This window comes from Dreissena polymorpha, chromosome 1, assembly GCF_020536995.1.
Source record: "Dreissena polymorpha isolate Duluth1 chromosome 1, UMN_Dpol_1.0, whole genome shotgun sequence".
NCBI classification, from domain to species: domain Eukaryota; kingdom Metazoa; phylum Mollusca; class Bivalvia; order Myida; family Dreissenidae; genus Dreissena; species Dreissena polymorpha.
The window spans coordinates 62,795,955-62,821,211 of NC_068355.1; the positions used below are offsets into that span (position 1 = coordinate 62,795,955).

Genomic DNA, 25,257 nt, shown 5'->3' on the forward strand with positions numbered 1-25,257 from the left:
CCCGCGATTTATTTTACGATCATTGCCGATCTTAAATGATCGGTTATTTCCGAGAGATGCATTTTATTTTTTTCAAAATTCGAATTTTGATATGTGTTTACCTATTCATTTAGAATATATTATTTTCACTATAAATATTGACTTTTATCCAATTATCATCTGAAAAATACGATTTCGCGATTTCTTCAAAGATTGACGAGCCTTTTTACCTGTTTACTTATGGATATCTAATTTAAGGTTGTACTGATGTGAAATTGTCGTGGCCGAGTGGTTAATGCGATGGACTCTAATTGTTTTGGGATCTTCCCGCGCAGGTTCGAATCCTGACGATGTCGCATACTTTTTGCGACGCGTTTTATTTCTTTTCTTACGTAATTTGATTTAATATAGCATATAAGCTATGTTTATTGTCAAATATGTTGAAAATTGTAAGAACATCCTTCAATTTTTAAAATTAAAACAACGTTATGGCTAAATTGGGTAATTTACTGCTGAAAATACGAATGATGCATGTTGCATTTTTATTTTTATTTCAAAAAGTAAACGGTAAATCTGTCTATTTCTTGGTATTTTTGCTGTATATAGTGTTTATTTAAAAAAATAAATGTCTGTAAAAGAATAGTTATTTCATCTTGTTTAAACTTTAAACACCTTTACTGCATCTGTACACAGCAACTGCATGCCCATATTTGGAAATTTGAATAAATTATGGAACTTTTATATACCCCAGGGGTGAAAATAAACTGGACAAAAGCCGAGCGTGAGGGTCGTTTTGAAAAAATCGGTATATTTTTTTTAAAAAGCATGGAAAACCTACCTTCAAATTTGCATGTATTTCAGTGAAATGATGCTGATTAAGAAAATAATTAATTAAATTATATTTGGATATGTGCCCATTAGAGGTGCGCTACCTTAACGTGTTTGTTTATTTCCTTTTAATAATCCGAATGTTAGCAATACATTTATCCCCCTTTTTTCAATAAAGCAGGCGTTAAAATGCATTTTTTATCTTACTTCGGCATGAACCTGTACCCTCCTGGGTAAAACATACGTTATGTATTGTTATTTAAACAAGACACTAACCAACATCTTGTACTGTATTAAAAGAAATCCTCATAAAAGTTTAAAGATCATACTACGAAAAAAATGTAATTGATATACAGCACCTGACCAAACTACATAATATTTATCTGATTACTCTAATTGAATTAGTAAACATCACACACAGGGTTCGTCTACATGAAATAGTGGTTAAAAAGGAATTGAGAAAGAACGCTACATATGACATTTATCATGAATGATATAGTATACTTATAAATGTTTTCCTATATGTATTCCTATCATCAGTCCCCTCACTATATCCCCAACTGGATACGCTTAGAGGTGGCCAGTAAATATTGTGTGATCTGACACACAAGTCGTTTCCACAAATATAAGGACCGTGTTTTTGCAATGTTCTTTTATTACGGAAATTGAAAACAGACTATCTACATGTTGATCAATACATTCGTTTTCAGATAAAGGCGTAATCAATAATTAAATACAGTGATGATATGCTTATTTGAATAGTTGTAAAATAGCTAGTATTAGCTTTCAATTGGGTCAATGCAATGTAAGTGCTCAATCTTATCCTGGATGGAATTGGTAAGCACCATGTCGCCCTTAGTCCCAACCCCCTACAATGCCCTTTTTACCGATCACGCTATTGAACAGCATAATTCAGTGCTCTAGCTAGTCCTTTACGAATGGGTACAACGCCCTTTTAGGTCATGATAAAGGAAAACAACTAATGTAAATAAACTGAACACTTTGATGCAATATAAATATTTTATTTTATGCTTTCCTGTGGTTTATAGAGAAATTTCAGTGAATTAAAACTGATAATTTCACTGTTTCAAACAGTATATATATATATATATATATATATATATATATATATATATATATATATATATATATATATATATATATATATATATATATATATATATATATTTCTCACAACGTACACATGTTTTTCATTTTACATGCCAACTTACGTGTAATATCGACTTTTTATTTATAAAACATGGTGATAATAAATTTATATAACAAAGACACTTTATTCAGTTATTTCTGTTAAATAATAAGCAATGTTTTGCTGATATCTCTTTGTTGTACAATGGAACAGTGAAATGTTTCTTTGCAGTCTGTTTCAAAATTGTGTAGTGTAATATGCATGTATGAGATCGGTATTTTATGAAAGTCCGCTGCAGATTGGCCCAGTGTAGGTCACGTTCGCCAACTGCACAAACAATCGTTTTACGGATGTTACCTTACGTGGCACGTTACTTTCAGTAAGTGTAATCAAGTCTACACATTCTGTCCCGCGCTAACCACGGCATAACCGCTAAGTATTATCGTCGACACAACTTTTGCATCTGAATTGAAATACAGCGAAGGTCTCAGAAGTTTCATGAAACGGTATTAGCGCCATTTAGTCGATAGGTATTAAATAATTTTCTGTGGTTGTCTCAAAAGACCCAATAGTGCTGGTACTACCGAAGAAACTGACTGGACAATTCGATAAGCCTTCATGAAAACTGAATGAGTTAAAATGAAAATTACACCATACTACAGTGAGCATTAATATTGGAATCTCTTCCATAACGCAGATCAATTTGAAATATAATAATATTTAATATATATGATAGAAACAATATTATACTTTTAATAAAGCAGAAATTATAATAAGTAAATAAAGCATGTCTTTCTTACAGGTGTTTTATTCAGGCCCGTCGATGCTGCTATGTAAAGTGTTGACGTGTGTTGGGTTCAGATGGCTAGGACCAAAATCTTGCTTTGCCGTGTTGTCTGTGTATGCCTAGTTTACAATATTCGTACAGGAAATGACCCGATCTGGTAGGATTCTGAACAGAGACGGCTAGCTGGATATTTTGTACGAAATGTGCAAGCTATATAATGAGGTCACCAATCTATTACTTGCCCTTCTAATGATGACTACCTCCGAAGCAGCATAGAGTAGTATATAGCGAGTATATACAGTTGTTAAAATCATGTTAACGACATTTTAATTTGGAAAGGGTGCACAGATTTAGAAAAATGTCACACACAATAGATGAAATACATAATTTCTTAAATAACCTAACAAAAAAATGCAAGTTAGAATTGTGTAAGTAGATAATTTTTATAAATCGAGACTGTTAATCAATTAGTTTAAAATTGAATTACATTTTGTCAATATATTTGTACATTCATAAGAAGGTCAAGCTTACATGTTAAGCTCATAGTGAAATTTAAATACCTATCAATAACAAGATTTTTTATTTAATCATTACTTACCATTATTCTCTAAATCACAGTTCAAATGACCAGCGGAGACCCTAATGGCATCTGAATATTTGTGTTACTAAGATACTTAATTTGAAATAATTTTAAAATGCATGGTTACACTCACAGTTTAACATCATGCCTGTCATAATGTATTTGTAAGTAAAATACGAACAGAAAGGGCGTCATATCAATATATATTATATGTTTAAGGCAAACTAGTGTAACCTGTGGTGTGCCAAAAATAACTTATTGCATAAAATTCGACTACAGAAAATAAAACAACATGTTTAAAATGATAATTACAGTGATATGGATAATGATAAGCAGCATACAAACCTCCATACACAAGACATATGAAGGCAATACATTTCTTCGGAACAAGCGCGGGGATGTTTGCCTAAAGTACTTAAGTACTTATGCTCAACAGTTGTTAGTGAACAGAAGTCACTTCGACATATCGTATATGACAAATAGGGCCAGAGTTTGTTGTTGTAGTTTTTTTCATTTGTAAGAAAAACACTCATAGCATTTATACCAGAATCTTGCATTCCAAAATAAAGAAGGTAACATGTCTAATCGTGTTAATAACTATAGGATAAACTAATCTATTTGACATCGTAGGGTATATGTTTATGTTATATTTTTGTTTATTTATTTATTTATTTACAATCAACGTGATTGACTTTCATAATCTCAAATTGACTGAAGAATTTAGTACATATGGCAACGCTATTATACTAGTAGATAGAAATGTGTGCTTGTCAAACTACCATTTGCATACTTTCAAAAAGAATTTAATATTTCATCGATCTATCCCAATGCAAATTTTTTGTATTGGGTTCCAGTCATCAAATTCTTGAAACCCGCACTACAATAAGTTACAAAATATTGACGTTAACAAAATCATGTTCACCGTTGTAAACAAAGACTTGTAAAATGCTGCGTTTTTTTCTTATTATCAAAATGCATAAAATACATGTTGCGCTTCGGGCAGACTTTGAAGAAATTACGAAATATTGCTCTCTCTCTCTTTTCAGATGTATCTTTAAAACGTATTTGAACACGACTAGAAAGCAACACTAGTCTTAAATAAATGAAGTCAAGTGGAATTTATGTATTGTTAAATATGCTTTTATGTTATAAGGCAGCTGGATGTCAAATGTCCTTGTAAGAAATGGGCAGTAATTCCTTGCATGAAGAAAGTAAGACTATTGTTAGTGTGATGCAGCGCATCCTGTTGACGTTTTGGCATGTAATTACACAATGCAGTTTGCTATCACCGCTAGAGACTCGTGTCTGATATGTTCAAATCATGCGTGTTTTGTTTTTACGTCTAGATACCTTATCAGTATTCCTTCGCGTCTATTTTCTAGTTTGCTTGAAAGTTAAACGGCAACTTAATTATAAGTCAGTTTACTTTAAACAATTTTTTTTTATCCTACATATTTGCTTACATAGACACAATTATATAAAATATTTCTATATTTGCCAAACGATGAGATTGTTATGCTTAAGTTGAACAAAAATATTCTGATATCGGTAAAAAGGTATAATGACATCCTCGGCATCGCTTCATTTTATTATTGGAAGACATTATTAATAACTTCATTGACATAAGATACGATACATATAGACGTTCTCCGGTGAAGAACATCATTAAAATGAGATGTTTCACATATTACTGAAGCGTACTATTTTAAACTGTGAAATTTATGTTGCGTGTTTCTGCGTGAGAAATCGCGAAGCATCTTCTCTGTTCATCTTTAATTACATGCAGATGTCCTGCATTACATTAGATGTGTTATTAATTGCAGCACAATTATCGATAAGCATGTTTCAGTTATAATGTTATAATGGTCCAATTTAGTGTCAACTGTTGCTCGTCCACCGAGCTGCATTACGCGCGACCCGTATAAAATCAATGCAGGCAACATGAATCGGCTAATTTTAAAGATCGGACCATGAGCAGACGCGAGTCTCCGGTATGCGTTTCGAGGAAACCCTGGCCCTTCTTGAGCATATGCAAAACACTGTTTGATTTCTCAGACATTTTATCACTTCACACAGCTAGAAAATGAAAGTGCATATGCAGGTGCAGGTCTAGCAACATATAAGAATCGCTTGTGATATATCGAACATTTACAGTGTTTTTGTTTGGTGCTCATATAGAGAACAGAGGTAAGTATGGTTAAATTATGTTTTCGCATGCATTTTGAATGTTAGAGATTTATAACATTATCAGATCACTTATTGTTCATAATCGATATGCTATTATTAGTTGTAGATAACTGTTCAATTGCTAATAAGAAATACCTCATATAATAATATTTATTATAGGAAAAAGAAAACTGGCTTTGCATGATGTATGTGTATGTACGTATGTGTTGAGCAGAAGACGCATCGTGCAGAAAAATGTAATGGTGCAGCTGCTATGCTCGTCTTGATATATTTGTTAGCATGCAGTGCCAGTGGGAAAGGATCCAAACAATTGTCGAAACGGGTTAAACTCATGTTTTTCAAAGATGGCGTTGCAGCAGTTTTGCGTTTCTAAAAGTATACTAACAGTCGCCGATTGTATATCTCTATAAACTTGAAAAAGCCACAGATACCAGGGGCGGGATATTTAAAGATTTGCTGGGGATCCAGGGGACAGGGATGCGAATCCCCCCCCCCCGAAAGCTCCACGATTTTAGTGATTTGAAGGCTTTGACATTGACTTCTCGAGCATTTCACGCCTTATGTACTTTCATCAAAGTACCTTCTTATAATGCCAAAAAGTGCATAGTTTATAGTACTACGGATGGATATAGCCGGAAGAAATGCTACAAAGAAGAACACACTAACGTTTATCAGGCTAGTGGCGATTAGTGGGAAATGTTGTGTACGAAAAAGAAGAAAAATGAGTTTCAATAGGTGATTTTCTTTTTTATTGGGGGGGGGGGGGGCGGGGCGTACACCGCGTCCGCCCCCCCCCCCCCCGAAGCCGCCTATGGATGAACGTTAATACCAGTCTATGAGCCGTCTAAAGTGTTGTCCATCGGCATGAAATACATAATGAGATGATAATAGATTACGATGTGTTGTTATCTTATAAAAAGCGTTGATTTCAAGATCTTTGTGTAGTATACATGAGTCCTGCTAGTTATTCGGTTCGTCCCTGCCATTGTTAATGGAACAACTCGTTCGTAAATTCGATTCATTAGATCGTGGGTTCGATCCCCGCCAGGTCATATTACGTTTGTGGGTATTGGTCGTGAAAAAAGTCTACGATCATTCCCGCTTCCCATTCGTCCATTTTGAATTAAGTAGGACAGTTATAAGCTACTTGCATACGTATGTCAACGATTGTTTGTCCAATTTGGAAATGTGCCGATATTGAGAAAAATATGCCCCGAACATATCTCTGATTTGGAAAGTTCGCGTCGTGAAACCTTCATATTGCCAATTATGGATGTTTTTAAGTGTTTGTTATATGATAGCAAAAACCTATTCAAATGTCCATGTGCATACTTTTTGCTAAAATGTTCAGTTTCAGTTCTTATTTATCTCTTCAAATTGCAGGAAAATGTTTTTTGAAACGAAATTGGCGCTCCTTTTCTTCCTTTTGTACTTTTGTAATTTTTCCTTGATTTGGAAAGTGTTTTTTAGGGATACACTATAAAGGAAAAAACGCTTTTCAGACCATAAAACATCGAAAAATAGTACAATAAAATGTCAAATGAAATTCAACTGAGCTACTATTGTTGATGGTTCTTCCTAAAAGGACCAGGACTGTGGTATGTGACTTAATATTGGTCAGTTCGGATATTGTATGAACATGCCAAATAATTGTCTTAAAATAAAAGACCTAGAAACTATAACAGCTGTTTATGTGTAAACAATCTTATTTCAGTCTGTTCAGTTTTAAAACTTCTGATTGTATTGGATTTGAAATGAACATTGTGAGTTTTGTCGTTTTCCCTGTCTGTGACGTAACAGCTTTAATCATGGTTATTTACCGCAATAGTTCTTTAAAAACAAGAGTTTGGGTATATAAAAATGTTATTTGACAGATTCACAGATGACGGACGACGGGTACGATTTCTTTGCCCCTCAACCGAGGCCAGTTCCTCGTGCCAAGAACACAATGTTTGACCTGGTTCCCGATGCTTTTACTGCAAAGACATTGGAACTCACGGGTGAACATCGGCGCGGGAAGCGGTTGCCACAGAATAAGAATTCAGAACCGGAAGTGGCGTCCCCTCGTCCCTCGCCATCGGTGCCAGTACAAGAGTCTTTTGATAAAGATGTGGTGACGGACGTGGAGGCCGAGAAATGGGAAGGGGTAGGTAATCGGAGCATGGAGTTAAATGAATAGGTTTATACTCGTGCGTTTAGATGCTATTGCATGGTAAATAAAAATGCGCTTCTTCAGATAAAGTACTTGCACTTTAAAATAGCAATATTTAATAACGCGAGCAACGTGTAAAGTCGATAGTAATTTGAAGTTTTTACTTTTGAAGCTTTTATGTGGCTTAGAATGCGTCACAAGAGTATGCGTTCGATGCTTACAATTTGGATGTTTTGTTAAAAGCAGTATAGAATGATTATTAAAAATTGAAACAAAGTTATTATGAATCATTGTACAAACATCATAATCTGATGTGTGGATAACATGAGAGATTTTTGTTGTTAAAAATGTCCTATTTTAACCTTTATAAAACAATATCCCTTTACCTGCATTTACAACGCACGTCGATCTGTTAAACATGAGGGATACACATATAATTGTTTCGAAGTTAAATACTTTTGAGATACTGAAACATGTTCCCTCTGGATATACAACTTACAATTTTCGGCTTTCTTTTGACTCTTACAGAAGCAGAGTAAAAAAAATACCAATACTAACACACAAATATTCCGCAAGAAATACATTTAACAAGACAATAAACACCTAGTGATATTATTAAAACTGAACTGCAGTGACCTGCAGTTAATGAATTGCACATATCCATAAAATCGTGCCTGCCATAACCAAGTAAGGCCTCAGTCAAATCTGTAAACGAAGATAAATATTGAAGATTGCATGAAAACAGACGTTGACGATGCAGCTTTCAAAACAGCAGAATAACAGCGAGCATATCGCGGAAAAATGGAATATTGTTCTGTAATTAAACATGCAAATAGACAAATATTATATGAGTAGAAATGACTCTTCGTTTGAAGCTGCAACAGTCAGAGTTCCAATCCTGGGTCAATAGTAAGAACAATTAAGATTTACTATACATATAGCTGCAACTTAAATATGTAATGCAACTGAGACGGTTAAAGACTATAACATGGAACAAGCAATCTTGCACTATGATGAAGCACAACTTTAGATTTAGATTTAGGTTACTAGTTGGCGTTAAAACATTGTGTGTGTCCACTACATCGACAGATCCTAATTTTATTTGTTGGTTATTTTCGATCATTTTGCTACATATTGTCTTCAATAAACTATCATGTTTCCTATGCTTAATGTACCTAAATTAACTAAAGAAATGTTGTTAAATAGAGAAAATGAAGATGTCTGCATGTCATCGTGTACACAAATTCAAATGATAAATTAACTAAATATTGTATTGTAAAAGTTTAACGAAAAGTGTTTAGCTGACCTACCTTCCATATTGTTGACACATCAATTAAATCTTTGTGATGTAACTTCAATAGCTATGCGCATCTTCGAAACGTACATTTTTAATCGATAAAAATATGTTTTATCGCGAAATAAACCATTGGACATTGTGCTGTGTTTTGTGCTGTGTGTGCACCTGTTTGGCCCCTTTGCATAAACAAAAATAGTACATGATATAAAGAACAAAATGCAAGAGTCTACTATAAGATATGGTGCCCATAGTCAGGTTTCCAAGTTAAGTCACATGGCCTTTAGTATTATGTTTTGTCTAATTATGTTTTTGCTTGAATGGATATAAATAAATTGGAAATTAATAAAATAAAATATTATGTTATAAAGTATTATTAAAAAGTATGTACATTATAAGGTTCAGTAAATGAAACAAGTTGCCTTAATTGTGATTCATTAACGTGTTGTTTTTCCAGTTTGGCCATTTTCACCTTCCATAGTGTAAGCGTTTATTTTTAAGAGTACAATCATGGCGTAACACTTAGTTTACATCAATGATATGCTTGTTCTCAATTCTTATCAGTATATGTTTCAACAATATCTAACCAAATATATAAACATCTAAAACTATCTTACAGAGATTAACCATTTAGATTGCCATTGTTTTAATCCTCTAATAACTCTTGGTTAAATTGTTGAATAAAAGCTTTAACGCATATGACATATTTTAATAATAAAATGACATAATTGTATTTATGAAAATATTTGTATAAACTGGAAACAACAAGTCAAGAATATCCAGATACACGAGATGAATGCTAATTATTATTGCATAATTAGCGGTTATACAAATGTTTGCAAACGGCAAACTTATTGTTCAATTATTATTGTTTTAATTTACTGTGTTTTCCTAAGACATATTTATACGGGTCGACATTTAAATAAAAAATTGAGTCATTCTTTTTTATACAATTATAGCATGTGACAGGACTTATGTTTTCTTGTTTAAATATATGAATTTCTGTTCTCCCATATAATACATGACACAATGCAGGGCCGTACGCATGAATTTTTTACTTTGCCAAATAAGACATTATGTTTATTCAGTTATTTTAGCAAAGAGACTTATTTCACTGTTATAATGAAGGCCCTATTGTTTGACTGTGATGGAGACAAGCCTGTAGCGTGACTCACTTTAAAACTGCGCATGGAAGAACATCCCGTTTACGTGTTCCATTTAGATGATTCCCCAACCGGAAATATTACTTTTCACGAGTGTCAATAGCATGGAGTTTAAGTACAATACCAAGGCACCAGACCTTTCCAAAGCATTTCAAAATGTTATAAATTATGAAAAAGCTATCGAACATTATATTGTTTGTATATAAGCAATATTGTTTTATTTCTGCTATCTGTTAGCGCGTGTTTGCAGTTTGATGTTTTGTTCATCATATTAATGTAGAAAAGATTTCAATATAAAATGAATAGGAGTTATTATTACATGAAATTTCGTTTGATAAAGGTTTAGAATAAAATATATTTAAAGTGCGTTTAGTATTTTCTCTTTATTCCTTGTCTCCATTTGATATAAGAGGAGCCATATATATTTTCAGAAAATAATAAATAAATATTATAAATAAATAAAACCCACACAATCATGTTTTTGAAAATATACTTTTGACTCTCATTTTAATGATACGTTATATTAAAAAAGGCGAATAACTACCATTTCAATAAAGCATCAAAAATAAGCTAGCAATACAGCAAAAATACTGGTCCCAATATCGGAAATTGCTAAATTGTGCATTAACAAAATTTGATGCTCCATGATCAACATTTATAACCCATGCTGATGAAAACATGTTTGGATTTCAGTATATTATGTTGACTTGGAGTCAATGGTAACAATATCTAGTAATAGAACACTGAAAATGAAATATGTAATGTAACAAATAGTAGGACACTTCTGTAGGCAAATCGTAAGCTTTGACTGTTCTTGCTTTCTTGTTTAAATATTGTTTTATTGTGTAATATATGGCACACGTTATAAAATGACCAATGCAACAGTCTGTGAACGAGTCCTTTCACAGTAAGTGTTTTATTTGCATGCTTGAAGTGTTTGACCAAGTTATTCACCAATTGATCACGCAAATGCTTGTGTTCATACACATGTTTTCTACTGTATACGCGAAAATTATATTTCACTGTTCATAAATTCTTATTTATTTGCTTTTCTGGAACAACTTCTTCTGAACTGTAATTCAAGCGTTTTATTATTGATCAGCCTTTCATGTGTTTTTTTTTCTTAGTAAGAGTGTCGTAAGCGTATACATGAGCATAATTTTATTTACGTAGCCGTCATCATGACCATCTAATAATTAGTCACGGCCATCAGCATGAGGCGTTTTTCAAAATCCACTCGAATTTAATCGTTGATAAAAATGTTGTTTGTTCATTTGGGTTACTGTAATTTGGAATAACCGAAGAAAATGATTAAAGATATCAATAAAATGTTTTTCATATTTATCTTTGGTCTAAATCCTGTGAAATTAGAGTTTGACTGAGTAAGTGGTGATTTTTTATACCACATTCTAACGGGTTTCTTTAAAAGTAAGCAACTATGGAGGTAGTGATTAAGTTCACAAAGTCCTTCTTACTTAGGCTCTCAAAAACACACTCAACCTACTCAATCCAATACATAAGATTTAAATAATAGGGTAATAACTACACTCGGCTTTCAGGGCCCATATTCACCAAACATTAAGTCAAAGAAACAGGAATATTATTTATAATTATATGTTGAAGAATTGCTTGAATTTTTAGTCAAGCTTTGCACTAAACAATGCTATCAATATCATTCTTCATATAGAACATAGTGTTTCTGACCAGTGGAGGCCTATATATATTTTCATACACTGCAGCATTTTTATTGGTTCCAAGTCTATTTTTTATTCTTTAGTCTAAGAATGGGTCGGTGAATACACGCCCCGACGACATGTATACACTATCTCAGCCACCGCATGATCAACAGTCGTCGCTGGAGGCGATTGAATGGTGTGATTTCTGACGTTTTGAATTCACCGTCTGCTGCAACATTAGTTTAGGTTACTTGAATTATAACAAGTGTGATGCACATGCCTTCTGTATTCATCAACACACAGGAATCCCGGAACGCAGAAGATGCATCGTTGTGCTGTGTGTTACATCCAAGTACCGATTTCTTAATTCTATGCTTTTCTGTTATGCAAACAATTATTGAATATATGATATGATGCAATATTTTTCTCGTCGGATTTTATTTTTGTTCACTTACGTTACGTCGTTTTCACCCAAATCGCCATACATTATTTTGGTCATTGCAATACACTACAATCGAGGTAAACGTCAATAATTTAGCCTACACCAAATAATACTACTTCCGGTTACATTTTGCAGACGCTTGACTCAGGGCCCGCTACCGGCAAAATCAATACTCCAATTTATGGAGAAAAAAGCGAAGCTTTGAAGCCTGACAGTCGATCGGTGTTATACATAAATGTGTAAATCGTCTCAGGATTGTTTGTGATACATTTGTGATTAAGCGCGAATGCGCCAGTATTCAAATAAATACAAAAACGTTCACAAAACGAAGTCTACCTCGAGCGTTTGTTATCATTGGCAGTGGCAGTGCTTAACACGTTTCAAATAGTTGGGTTCATAATAGATAGTGCCTTGAATTATTACCAGAAAATACGTAACGCATCGATTGTGTTGAAGTGAAAAGTCCGGCTACTTCGAATGCTTTGTGTGTGTTCGGATATTTATTTTTAAAAACATTCCATATTGCTTGACTTGCATACAACGTTCCGTGTACATTTAGTCACATTACCCAATTGTACTTTATAGTCTGTAATCATGGCATCCAGGACACCGGTAAAGAAAGTACCAATTCATCTACAGGTATGATTGCTTTAGTTTATTTAATGTCACCTAAACTTATTAAGTTAGTTTTAAAATTGCCTTCCTTCAAATGTTTGAATCTGCCTCACATTTGGCATTTCTGGATAATTGAATTACACCTTTAGTTTCAATAAATCAATTCTCGGCTTTATAACCCAAAGGTTCCCAGAGCCTCGATAGCTAAGATCATCAAAGGCTCTGGGAGTACATATATGGACTAATTACACCCTCAGCTATGGCTGTATTCAACACAATTAGCAATTAACCAAACTGTGATCACCTGTTGGTACACACAATGCTACTACATCCCAGTTCTTTTTAGAAGAGATGCTAGTTAAAGTGTTTTGTCATTTCTTTCCATTGCCTCACTGTCAGAGAGGTTGATACATAATTTAGTCTTTGAATGCTTTTTGCTAAGAGATGCACACCCACATAGTTATCTTTTAGAACAATAACTACTCTATTAAATGCTGGTATGCTGCAAGGAGCTACTATTTATTTGTAAAGGATCTTCTTACTATTAATGTAAAATAACATACACAATAAATTACTGAATTGTTAATCTTTCAATATTTGAAGAAGAAAAAGGTTGTGTACATGTTCAAGTACCAAATTTTGAGGAAAAATAAACATATACACATCAATCCAAATAATACAGCTAAAGAATAAATAACAAAAGTCATGATTAGATTTAGCTAATTTATAGTTTGAGTCTAGGCAGCTGCTCAAAGTATGCTGCTCCATGAAATAACTATTAGACAATTTGCTAAGCTTGGTAATCTTGTCTAAAAAATAATTCCTGACATTCTTTAATGGATTTTATTCGGAAGCTTAGGGGTGATTCATAATCATGTATGTTGTGTCAACCATGTGCTGGTAATTTGCACCAGCTGTATTTAGGATTGCTGGTGTGGGTAATTGCAATATCAGATATGTGGTATGTAGTAAATGAAGTAACAAAGTGGGGTGTGCCAATATACCTTTAGTATGTTATACTTGACTGCACTGCTATCATGGCATCAGTGCTCCAGCTAGGCCTAAATCGAAGGGCGCCGCGCCCTGCCCTCCCGAACCTCCGCCCTGCCCCCCCCCCCCCCCGAACCTCCGCCCTGCCCCCCCCCCCCCCCCCCCTCAAAAAAAAAAATTTTTTTTTTTTTTTTTTTTTCATTTGATAATTCATAAATTTCTTATTACATTGTAATTAGTTTAATCCTCATTGTAGACATTATATTTGAATTGTTTAATAATAATGGGAATAATACAATTATTTATAACATATAAATTAACATGCAATAGAAAGCATTCCAGAAACACCAGCTCGCTCGAACGTGCCCTTTTCACAAAATACTGCGCGTCGAAAGAGCCCTTTTCACAAAATACTGCGCGTCGAAAGTGCCCTTTTGACAAAAATGCCCCCCTGCCCTTTTCAAATCCTAGCTGGAGCACTGTGGCATACATGCATTAACTGCTCTGTGGCAGTGTTACAATTAAACAAGAAGATGTTTAGTTGAAGTACATCACCTAAGGCTATAACAAGTGACTGTATATGTATATATTTATAAGACAAATAACAAGATGAAGCTGTGGCATACATGTGTAGCAATAGTATTAGTATGTTTAGCTTCTTAACCAAACATATTAAATCTGGTAAATGACATGAACAAGAAACATTGCTTGATTTTTTGTTGTCTTAACACTGAAGCAAGGTAACAATGAGAATCCATTAAATTTTGCATTACTATGTAATAAAGTCACTGTTTCTTAGTTATTGTCAGTGTTTACCCTTGTTCTTTTTGTTGACAGTTGTCAAATTTAATTATGTTTGTGATTCATAAGTGTTGATTTGTTGATTGTATTTCAATAAAGCAGTAGTTCAAAGAGCATGTCTTGTTTTGTCTGTTAGAAATCAACTGTGACACTTTATGGCTTTGTTTGATGCTATACCAAATGACTACGATAATTGTTTTGAATAGGAGCTCTTAGCAAACTCAATGGCCTGCTAAACAACCAAGATTTAGATTCGCAACTGATAAAAGATGCATAAGATAAGAATGTGTAGAATTTGAGAAAGTGTTATGTTGAAGAATGTTATCCTATACAGTGTTTAGGATAAAGCCTTCTCATCTGATAATCTGACAACATGACATGTAGAATGTAGAACATGAAGGTCTGCAAACACACATTCACCAGACATTACCACTGTTGTAAATTGCACATGACATAATAGTTCAAGGCTCTTTTGATAAGGTGTTAAATGTCAGTGAGAACATTGTCAATCATTTTACTATGAATAAATTTCTGCACATTATTATTTGTGAAGTGTCGTTGGTTTGTAGTTGGAACAATCTTCACAATTATTGTTTTAATCCACTAGCCCAAATCACGATCATGTAAACAGGTGAAATTCCCTCTAGCCTGCAAATTCAAATTACACAAATGTGAAATGCTCATTGTGCATTGTTCTTGACCCAGGCTTTTGTTCAGTATAACAATTAACAAATCTATTTAAATTTGGTCTATCTCACTCAGGCTTGAGCGTCACTAACAGGTAGCAATAACAATTTTGGAGAATCTACAAATATTGCCTCTTCTTAATATTTGACTTCTTGTAACTCTTTACTTTTGTTTGTTGGCTGCATTAACGTATTAGCTTTGAGATCTCTTTAGAAATGTCTGTTCTTAAGCTTTAAGTTCATTGATAAGATATAAAGAATCTTAAAGTGCGTGTATAATGTAGAAATCTGGCAGTTCTTTAAGCAAAGCAAAGAACTTATCACAAGCAAAGTACTTGACCAGACATACCCTTATTTGTCAGTCCATGGACTATATATCCTCAAGTTGTTTGTTCAGAGGTTGTTGAGTGAGATAAGTTTGTGCTTAAAGGTTTCTGATTGACTTCCTTATATTACCGGTACTTATGCTAGTCAAGGATTACTAGCAGAACTAAGATTCCACATAAGTCTATCAGTTATTAAAATGAATTTGAATAAAATTCAGCTAAGTGATTCTTCTTTAGATTTTAATTATTTCCAGGATTTTATGCTGTGGGGTCAACTTTTTAATAAGGCCTGACATTGAGGCACTAAATTACAGCATAGTTGCCAAATATAGGCCCTATAACCAAAGACCAGATTTTCTGGCAGCAGTTTTCCTGACCATTTGGTGGGGAAAAAAGTCTGGTTGAAATTAGGATTTTTAACTTGACACAATCGCTTGATTTTGGATTTTTTTTACCAATAAACTATGTTAGCGTTTCCGATCGCCAAAATCGCCAAAGGCGATTGAATCTTTCAGCTGGCGATTAAAGTTTAAAATGTTAATGAAAATGGCGATTGCAAAAAAACCTGATATTTTTCTATAAGTATATAATATAACCTACTTTTAAAGGGAACTCGGTACCGATTTCCAGAATTGTAATCGCCATAAAAGCTCCAGGTGGTAATAGAAAGTCCACTGATAAGAGATAACCGGATGCCCTTATCGTATATTCAAGCCACATAACACAGTCATGTATGCTGACAGATGCATCATTTTCGGGTAAATTTCCAGTCGCCAAACTGTGATATTTAACATCCAATCGGTTACGAGAAAGTTTATGGAGGCGGAGTTATATAGCGATAATTATTTTTGATTGACGTCAGTCACAGAGTAAGCGTTTTTCGCAGGTTTATTAACAATGAATCACAGTTGTAGCATTAATACGCGATATAAAACCGGTAAATAAAGCAGTACATTCAAGGCGGTTTCGGGTATCATCATCACACCTATTTACCGTACTGTAAACAATTATTAATTATGAGAAGTTAATTGCAATTGGTGAGCAGTGTAAATTTACTTACGGCGAGTAAGTTGTGAAAAACAAAACCCGTTAATAATTTGATGCGGTAACAAATTAAATCCAGTGCATGTATATTTTATCATGTCTATTTGTAGAACTGATATACACCGTTTTTCTACAGCCACGTGATAATAACTATTCACTATGCATTAATACCGGTATGCCATGTAGAACCCGTGTCATAAGAAAGAGCGCGAAATTATTGCTGTCGTCTGCAATGCCAAGTTCTTCGCATGCAAAGCATGCTTTTTTAAAAACAGACGATGTGTAACTAAATAAAGCCTAGCCGCTCAGTACATGCAGTATTTAAGACTTACAAATTTACCGGTACGTTTGAATAAATTATATATTGCAACTATGGCAAAATATGTCAATTCAAGAATACATTGCAGTAAATGTATTTTTCAAGAATCAAGAAGCACCAGACTACGGCAAAAATTATTGGGAGAAGGGGGGGGGGGGGCGAATAGGAGTTACACAAGACCCACGCAATCAAAGACCAGGACATATCTGAAAGTTCTAACATTGTTTACCGTTTATGCCAGTGCATGAAAATAAATATAAATGAAAAATAAAAAAAACATGCAATTATTTGATTTCACGTAACAAATAATTTATTTAAAAGTGACTTCATTGATAATTAAAACAGTCATTATTGATACCTATAGATTCATGATAATGATTATGTCGTTCATTGACCAAATAAGGTTATAATGTTGGTCGTCATCGTAGTTTGGCTACTAATTTTTTTTCCTTAGCGCCAACCTAGCCAATAAATATCAACACATTTAACTTGAAAATTGTATTCATTAACTTTTATAAGACATAAATGTTAGCAGGTTTTTTTCCCACTTTTTGGGACGATAGCCCATGGCTTTGGAATTGGGAATTTTATCTGCATTTTCATGAAATTGGGAAAATAAATTCATTAGCCTTTTTATTCCAAACGAAAAGTCCACGGATTAGGGAAATACTAAATTTGATATAACTCTTTTTAATCAATCAAATTAAAACAACAAAATCATATAATACTTTGTTAGATGTAATTGAACTATAATTGAGATAAAATACGCATTAGACACTTCTTTCTAAAAAAAAAAAAAAAAAAAAAAGTTTTTTTTTTTTTTGGAAATTGGGAATTTTTTGCCACATTTTGGGAAAAAAGTATACTTTTTGGGATTGGGAACATAGCCGAATTTCGGCTACAAAATCGTGCAAAAAAAAACCCTGGTTAGCATTCATGAATAAGTACATGCACTGTGAACTTCAAGCCATTATGATGTCCATAAATGTGTAGATGGTTGTGCATAAAATAGGCATTGGCAATTTCTTCATATGAATGAATTAAAATTGTTTGAGTACCGGTAATAAGAGTTATTATTTAAAATGTCACTTCAATTTATTGAAAGCTATATGGCTCAAACTCTCCTGGAAGCACCAATTTTTTATTGCTATATATTATCATTTGAATTTCCGCCTGATGTCTCAATTAATTTGCGAAGGTCGAATTCCCAGGTGGCTCGATTGTCACAATTTTTACACGTTCTTTTGTTAATTTGTTGCGAACTCACATCAGGTCGCATAAAGCTGTTAAGAGATAGGAGGGATTGATTAAAGACACGCATGTCATCGACTTAACCGTTAAAGTCTCTATAACGCTAATAAATCTACGAAAATTTCGTTAAGTATTTCGTAAAATAAAGTTAACACCTTAACAATCAGTGTTCCTTATAGCAATAGCCAAAATTACAACGCTAGATGTGGTCTGATTACATAGATTTTTGTAGATACAAAATGCTCGTTTTTATTTATTTGTGGCCACAATTAATTTCCGCGAATATATCTATTCATACGACACAGGAACATCATTTTAGTGTTCATGTGTCGTATGAATAGATATGCAAAGCAATAATAAAAACGAGCATTTTGTACCTACAAATGTCTATTTTACCAGACCACATCTGACGTTGAAATTTCAGCTATTACCATAAGGAACACTGATTTTTAATTGGTTAAGTTTATTTTACGAACGCTTGTACGAAATAATCGTTGATTTTGAATAGTAATGTTACTTTAATTGATTTGAGTTAAAGATGAACAAGAAGCCTCACAAAACCCACCACCCAATACGTCCGCGAAGTCTGCCATGGAAGCGATAAGTTTAATCCAGAAGTATTGCGAGGAGTAAAATGATTGCACCATATACAATGTCAACTTGATGAAATAAAAAACGATATCTCGACGACAACTCATGAACGCAACACATACTACCACAAAATTTATTTTTTTAAATAAGTAAATGCATGTTATGATGTTTCATATTTCAGAAATGTATTTTTATAATAGTGTTTATGTATGTTTTGTTTTTAGTGTTGTTTCTTACATGTACCCATAAATAATGCAAAGTAAAAGGGTGCAGATACAATATACATTTATTATATGATATTTATCTGATTGTATGCAGAGCCAGATTAGCACCCTGAAGGTCCATAGGCAGTGAAACTTTTGGAACCAACCCCCAGGCCAATAGTTGGCCTAATGCTTTTAAAGGGACCTTTTCACAGATTTTTGCATTTATGGTTAGTGGTCATTAAATGATTTAACTTTATAAATGTAAACATTGAAACTAAACACCGTCAGTAAAAATCGATAATAAAATTAAAGAAAGAAAAAAGTACTCCACAACTGGGCTGGAACCACTTACCCTTGGAGTAAAAGTCTTCCACTTAAACCATCTGGCTCATTCAGTGCCTTATTATTTTATACACTGTATAAGCAATCCATTTTATGTCAAAAAATATTACAATAATAACAAAACTCTCCAAATTGTTCAATCACTTTGCTTGTTTAATGCTTGATCATTTTACGGTTTTTAAATTGTCAAGGATGCATATAATGGATATTCTAGAGCATGGTAAATGTTAAAGTGGCCTTTTCACAGATTTTGGCGTATTATGAAGTTTGTCATTAAATGCTTTATATTGATAAATGTAAACATTGGATTTTAAAAGCTCCAGTTAAAATCAAGAATAAAATTTTAAAAAGTAAAAAAAGTGGCCGGTACCAGGGCTCGAACCAGTGACCCCCGTAGTCCTGGAGTTAGTCTGAAGTAAAAACGCATTAGCCCTCTCGGCTATTCCGCCGGATATACACAGTTAAAGTATTTTATACCTTATATAAGCAATATTCGTAGTTTCGTAAATTTAAACGACAACAACAGAACTCTCCAAATTATTCAATCGTTTCGCGTTGCAACCCTTTATTATGTCCCCCACTATAGTAGTGGGGGACATATTTGTTTTTGCCCTGTCTGTTGGTCTGTTGGTCTGTCTGTCTGTTTGCGCCAACTTTAACATTTTGCAATAACTTTTGCTATATTGAAGATAGCAACTTCATATTTGGCATGCATGTGTATCTCATTAAGCTGCACATTTTGAGTGGTGAAAGGTCAAGGTCAAGGTCATCCTTCAAGGTCAGAGGTCAAATATATGTGGCCAAAATCGCTCATTTTATGAATACTTTTGCAATATTGAAGACAGCAACTTGATATTTGGCATGCATGTGTATCTCATGGAGCTGCACATTTTGAGTGGTGAAAGGTCAAGGTCAAGGTCATCCTTCAAGGTCAGAGGTCAATTATATGTGGCCAAAATCGCTCATTTTAAGAATACTTTTGCAATATTGAAGATAGCAACTTGATATTTGGCATGCATGTGCATCTCATGGAGCTGCTCATTTTGAGTGGTGAAAGGTCAAGGTCATCCTTCAAGGTCAGAGGTCAAATATATGTGGCCCAAATCGCTTATTTCATGAATACTTTTGCAATATTGAAGATAGCAACTTGATATTTGGCATGCATGTGTATCTCATGGAGCTGCACATTTTGAGTGGTGAAAGGTCAAGGTCATCCTTCACAAGGTCAAGGTCATCCTACAATGTCAAACATCATATAGGGGGACATTGTGTTTCACAAACACATCTTGTAATTTTTAGCCGGATTTTTTTCGAAAAAATCTCGGCTTATAGATTGATGTTGTCGGGCGGGCGGGGGGGCGGGCGGGCGGGGTGGCGGCGTGCTCGAAAATGTTAAAGTTCTTATTTCATGGTATAACTTTGGTATGCTTGGACCTAGAGTCTTCAAACTTGACATGAAGGTTGGCCAGGATTAACAGATGACCACTGGTCATTTCAAGGTCATTCATTTGAAGGTCAAGGTCACTGTGACCTTCAATATAAAAAATGTTAAAGTTCTTATAACTTTGGTATGCTTGGACCTAGAGTCTTGAAACTTGACATGAAGGTTGGCCATAACTAGTTAGTAACCACTGGTCATTTCAAGGTCATTCATTTGAAGGTCAAGGTCACTGTGACCTTGAATGTAAAAATGTTAAAGTTCTTATTTCGTGGTATAACTTTGGTATGCTTGGACCTAGAGTCTTCAAACTTGACATGAAGGTTGGCCAGGATTAACAGATGACCACTGGTCATTTCAAGGTCATTCATTTGAAGGTGAAGGTCACTGTGACCTTCAATATAAAAATGTTAAAGTTGTTATAACTTTGGTATGCTTGGACCTAGAGTCTTGAAACTTGACATGAAGGTTGGCAAGAACTAGTAAGTAACCACTGGACATTTCAAGGTCATTCATTTGAAGGTCAAGGTCACTGTGACCTTGAATGTAAAAATGTTAAAGTTGTTATAACTTTGGTATGCTTGGACCTAGAGTCTTGAAACTTGACATGAAGGTTGGCCAGAACTAGTAAGTAACCACTGGACATTTCAAGGTCATTCATTTGAAGGTCAAGGTCACTGTGACCTTGAATGTAAAAATGTTAAAGTTCTTATTTCATGTTATAACTTTGGTATGCTTGTACCTAGAGTCTTCAAACTTGAAATAAAGATTGGCCAGTACTAGAAGATGACCACTGGTCATTTCAATGTCATTCATTTGAAGGTCAAGGTCACTGTGACCTTAAATGTTAAAATGTTAAAATTGTTATAACTTTGGTATGCTTGGACATAGAGTCTTCAAACTTGACATGAAGGTTTGCAAGCACACTTAGATGACCACTGGTCATTTCAAGGTCATTCATTCTAAGGTCAAGGTCACTGTGACCTTGAATGTAAAAATGTTAAAGTTCTTATAACTGGTGTGATAGAAACCTTTTGGAGTGATCATAAGGCTGTCTGGATTTCTGTGTAGGTATGTGAAAGCAAAACAATAAATAGTATTATTTCATCTAAGTTTATTTTCTTACATTTGATAATGAAATTGATGGAAACTTCAAACAATATCTTACTAATTTGCTAATAAAAAAATTGAGATCAAACTTTCCTAATTGTCAATTCAAGTTCATATTTGTGACCTTAAATGTTATTGTTGTTCATGTATATGCATGCATTCAAAACATAACACAAGGTTTGCTCATGCCTTGAAAAGTACTTACATTTCATTTTGACCTTTGAACAATATTTCAGTAATTTAAGTATTGCATTGACAAAAACACGAAAGGTACTTTCCTGTCATTTAAATAAAAAATCGGGCTTCAATGCGGTCATCTCCGACCGCGGAACTCTTGTTAGGTTTTCAAATCGTCAAAAGATACATATAATGGCTATATTGGACTATGGTAAATGTTCAGTAATACTGTTTCCTCACAAATATCATAACTAAAACGAAAATTTACGAATCTAAAACAACTTTTCAATTTTGTCAATTTACCAAACCGTGAAAAGATCCCTTTAAGTCTTATTAAAAGCCTTCATTACAAAGATCATAACTTAGTATAATGAAAATTTGCAAATATGAAACAATTTTTTCAATTTACCAAAATGTGAAAAGGTCCCTTTAACATATTAATGATTGGTCAGTTGCAAACCTTGTTCCTGTATCTGGCATATTAGACATTGTTATATAGCCAAGCATCAGACCAACAAGGAGTTGCTAATTGACTTGTAAATTACAAGAGTGAGACAATTGTTTTGATCCTTTATACATTTACTTTATTGATATGCAATCACAATACAAACTTAGATTAAATGATGAATTAATCAAATATAACCTTAACACATGACTTGTTTTTATTGTAACTATTTAGAACATTACTTTCCAAACACAGTGAAACATATTTGTACAACTGCAATTTGATATAATGTTGCTCACCAGAGCTACATGTATGAGACAGTTTAGGTGTATGATTACACATTGATATCGTTATGGTGTCATATTGACCTGTGCTGTGATGCAATTTTTGCCTGAAGCAAGATTTTTCATGCTGATGTCAGTCTTGAACATTTTGAAAGTCTTGTGAAGTAATATATTTATGACCTAATATAATAAATATGTGGAATAAAATATTCACCAGACACCATGCTTTAATATGTATCGTAGATTTGTTATAGCACTTACATAACTAGTAACATTTTTAGATTTTTTATGCTCCCCCAAAATTTATTTTCTGTCTGTCAGTCTGTGCAAATTTTTTGTCCTGGCTATTTTTCTGCAACTTATGACCAGAATTCAATTAAACTTTATGGGAAGCTTCACTTCCAAGAGTAGATGTGCATATTATCAGCAGGTTCTGGTCAGATGACAGGTTATTTTTGGCTCGTTTTTATAGTGGAATAGCGGCTTTATTCCGTATGGCAAAAAGTATACTTTTTTCCCAAAATTTGCACAATTCCCAATTTCCAAAAAAAAAAAAGTGTCTTTATGATTCTTTTATCTCAATTTTATTTCAATTACATCTAGCAAAGTATAGTTTAATGATTTTGTTTTTTAATTCGAATTATTATAAAGAGTTATATCAAATTATATTTTCCCAAATCACTGGACGTTTGGGGCGAAAAAGTTTGATAATGAATTTATTTTCCCAATTTCTTGAAAATGCCGATAAAATTCCCAATTCCAAAGCCATGGGCTATCTTCCCAAAAAGTGGAAAAAACACCTGGATGATTTTTCACAGAGTTATGGCCCTTTGAAATTTTAGAAATTTTCCATTAACTGTATATATAGTGCAATTCTTGTCCGGGCTATTTCTCAGCAACTAATGACCGGAATTCAATGAAACTTTATGGGAAGCTTCACTACTAAGAGGAGATGTGCATATTATCAGCAGGGTCTGGTCGGATGATTTTTCACAGAGTTATGGCCCTTTGAAATTTTATAAAAAAAAATTCTTGTCCCCCCAACTACTGTGCCCTCAAGACGTTTCCTTTTATCTGAATATATAGTGCAATATTGTGACAAAAAAAACCTTTGGGGAGCATCACCCGTCTCCTATGGTTTCTTGTTTTATTAATTCGTACAGGGTATTTTCTCCACTGCTACTTAAATTAAAATGTAATATAATTATTATACAATATTTAACTAGTTTTATGAACAAATCAATTCCAGCAGTTTTCATTGGTAACTCAATATGATATTGGCATTTAATTAACCTATCTGATATCTTAGGTTAAGGTATTGCATTACTCACTATGACTTGATTCAATGTATAACAAACATAGATTAATCTTGTAGATCAGAAGATGCAGATAATAATGGTCATAAAACTTCTGATTGAGATCATGATCTTGACATACTATTTTGCTTCAGATGCACTGGCTTAACAGGTCAATTAGGTCAGTGTGTTTTTTTCTGATCAAATTTGTGTCTGGTAGGGGGACCCATTCCCAATGGAAGAAAATAAATAATATTTTTCGCTAATAAGACTTGAAAAGTCTCAATTGATCAATTGAAGGTTTCCAAAAGTTTAAAAAAATGAAATAATAAAGTCTAAACTTTAAATTCATCTATAAATAACGTTAATAGGTTGAACCAAAGTTAATATTCATAGCATGACTCTGCTCATACTTTAAAGTTAAGGTAACTGTGTAAATCTCCTGAGTCTAGGATAGTTACCTCTGTGAAAAGTGGACATTATTAGATTGGCTGCCACTTAATTCTCACCTTTGATTACCTTTGTCAGATAACCTTGCTGTATGATTGTTGGTCACCAAATCTTGTTGCTTGTACATTCCCCAAAAAACAAGACTGCTCCATAATTTCAACAAACAATGCCGACAAACGAGCTTAGACTCCATTTTTTTTTTAAATAGCAAAAGAGATGATGGGATACCCAGATGCTCAATTGATAAAGATTTATGATAAGCTAATTTGCCAAAATAAATCTCTTTGAAGTACAACTTATAAATAATGCATGAATGCCCTACTGTGTCATATTCATGCAAGTGTTCAGGCTGTTTCATCAGTAGCAAGGAGAGTGGCACATGTTAACAGTTTAATGACAGCCCTGTAGTCTTGGGAAGGTGTACATGCAATAACTTGCCTGGCTTAGGAAGGTAACAGGTTGCTGCTGTCAGAATGAATCAATGGTGAAGGATTTGTACTTTAAAGCATAACTGTACTTGTTTGTGCCCTGAACTGATGTTGTTGTTGTCATCTTTTGTCATTGAAATAAGCAGGTTGACCAGGCAAGGACAAATTTTGGCTTATAGTGCAAAAACTGGTTGGTGGAGCTGCAAGACAGGCATTATGTT

General features: G+C 33.8%; 2 protein-coding genes across 6 annotated transcripts in view; both read left to right on the top strand.

Moving 5' to 3' along the window:
- Positions 1 to 25,257, top strand: part of LOC127832139 (2-amino-3-ketobutyrate coenzyme A ligase, mitochondrial-like) — a 217,978-nt gene that overhangs the window by 152,273 nt on the left and 40,448 nt on the right. The window lies entirely within an intron of this gene.
- LOC127832087 (dihydropyrimidinase-like) overlaps positions 5,374 to 25,257 on the top strand; it is a 74,949-nt gene continuing 55,065 nt past the window's right edge. Inside the window, exons 1-2 of one of the 5 annotated variants that reach the window (XM_052357290.1) lie at positions 5,374 to 5,511; positions 7,386 to 7,657. In XM_052357290.1, coding sequence (XP_052213250.1) covers positions 7,394 to 7,657 — 264 coding nt within the window. In that variant the 5' untranslated portion in view covers positions 5,374 to 5,511; positions 7,386 to 7,393. Of the gene's footprint in view, positions 5,512 to 7,385; positions 7,658 to 12,356; positions 12,878 to 25,257 lie in introns of those variants that run through there. The other 4 variants (XM_052357280.1, XM_052357271.1, XM_052357301.1 and 1 more) reach the window with 4 other exon arrangements.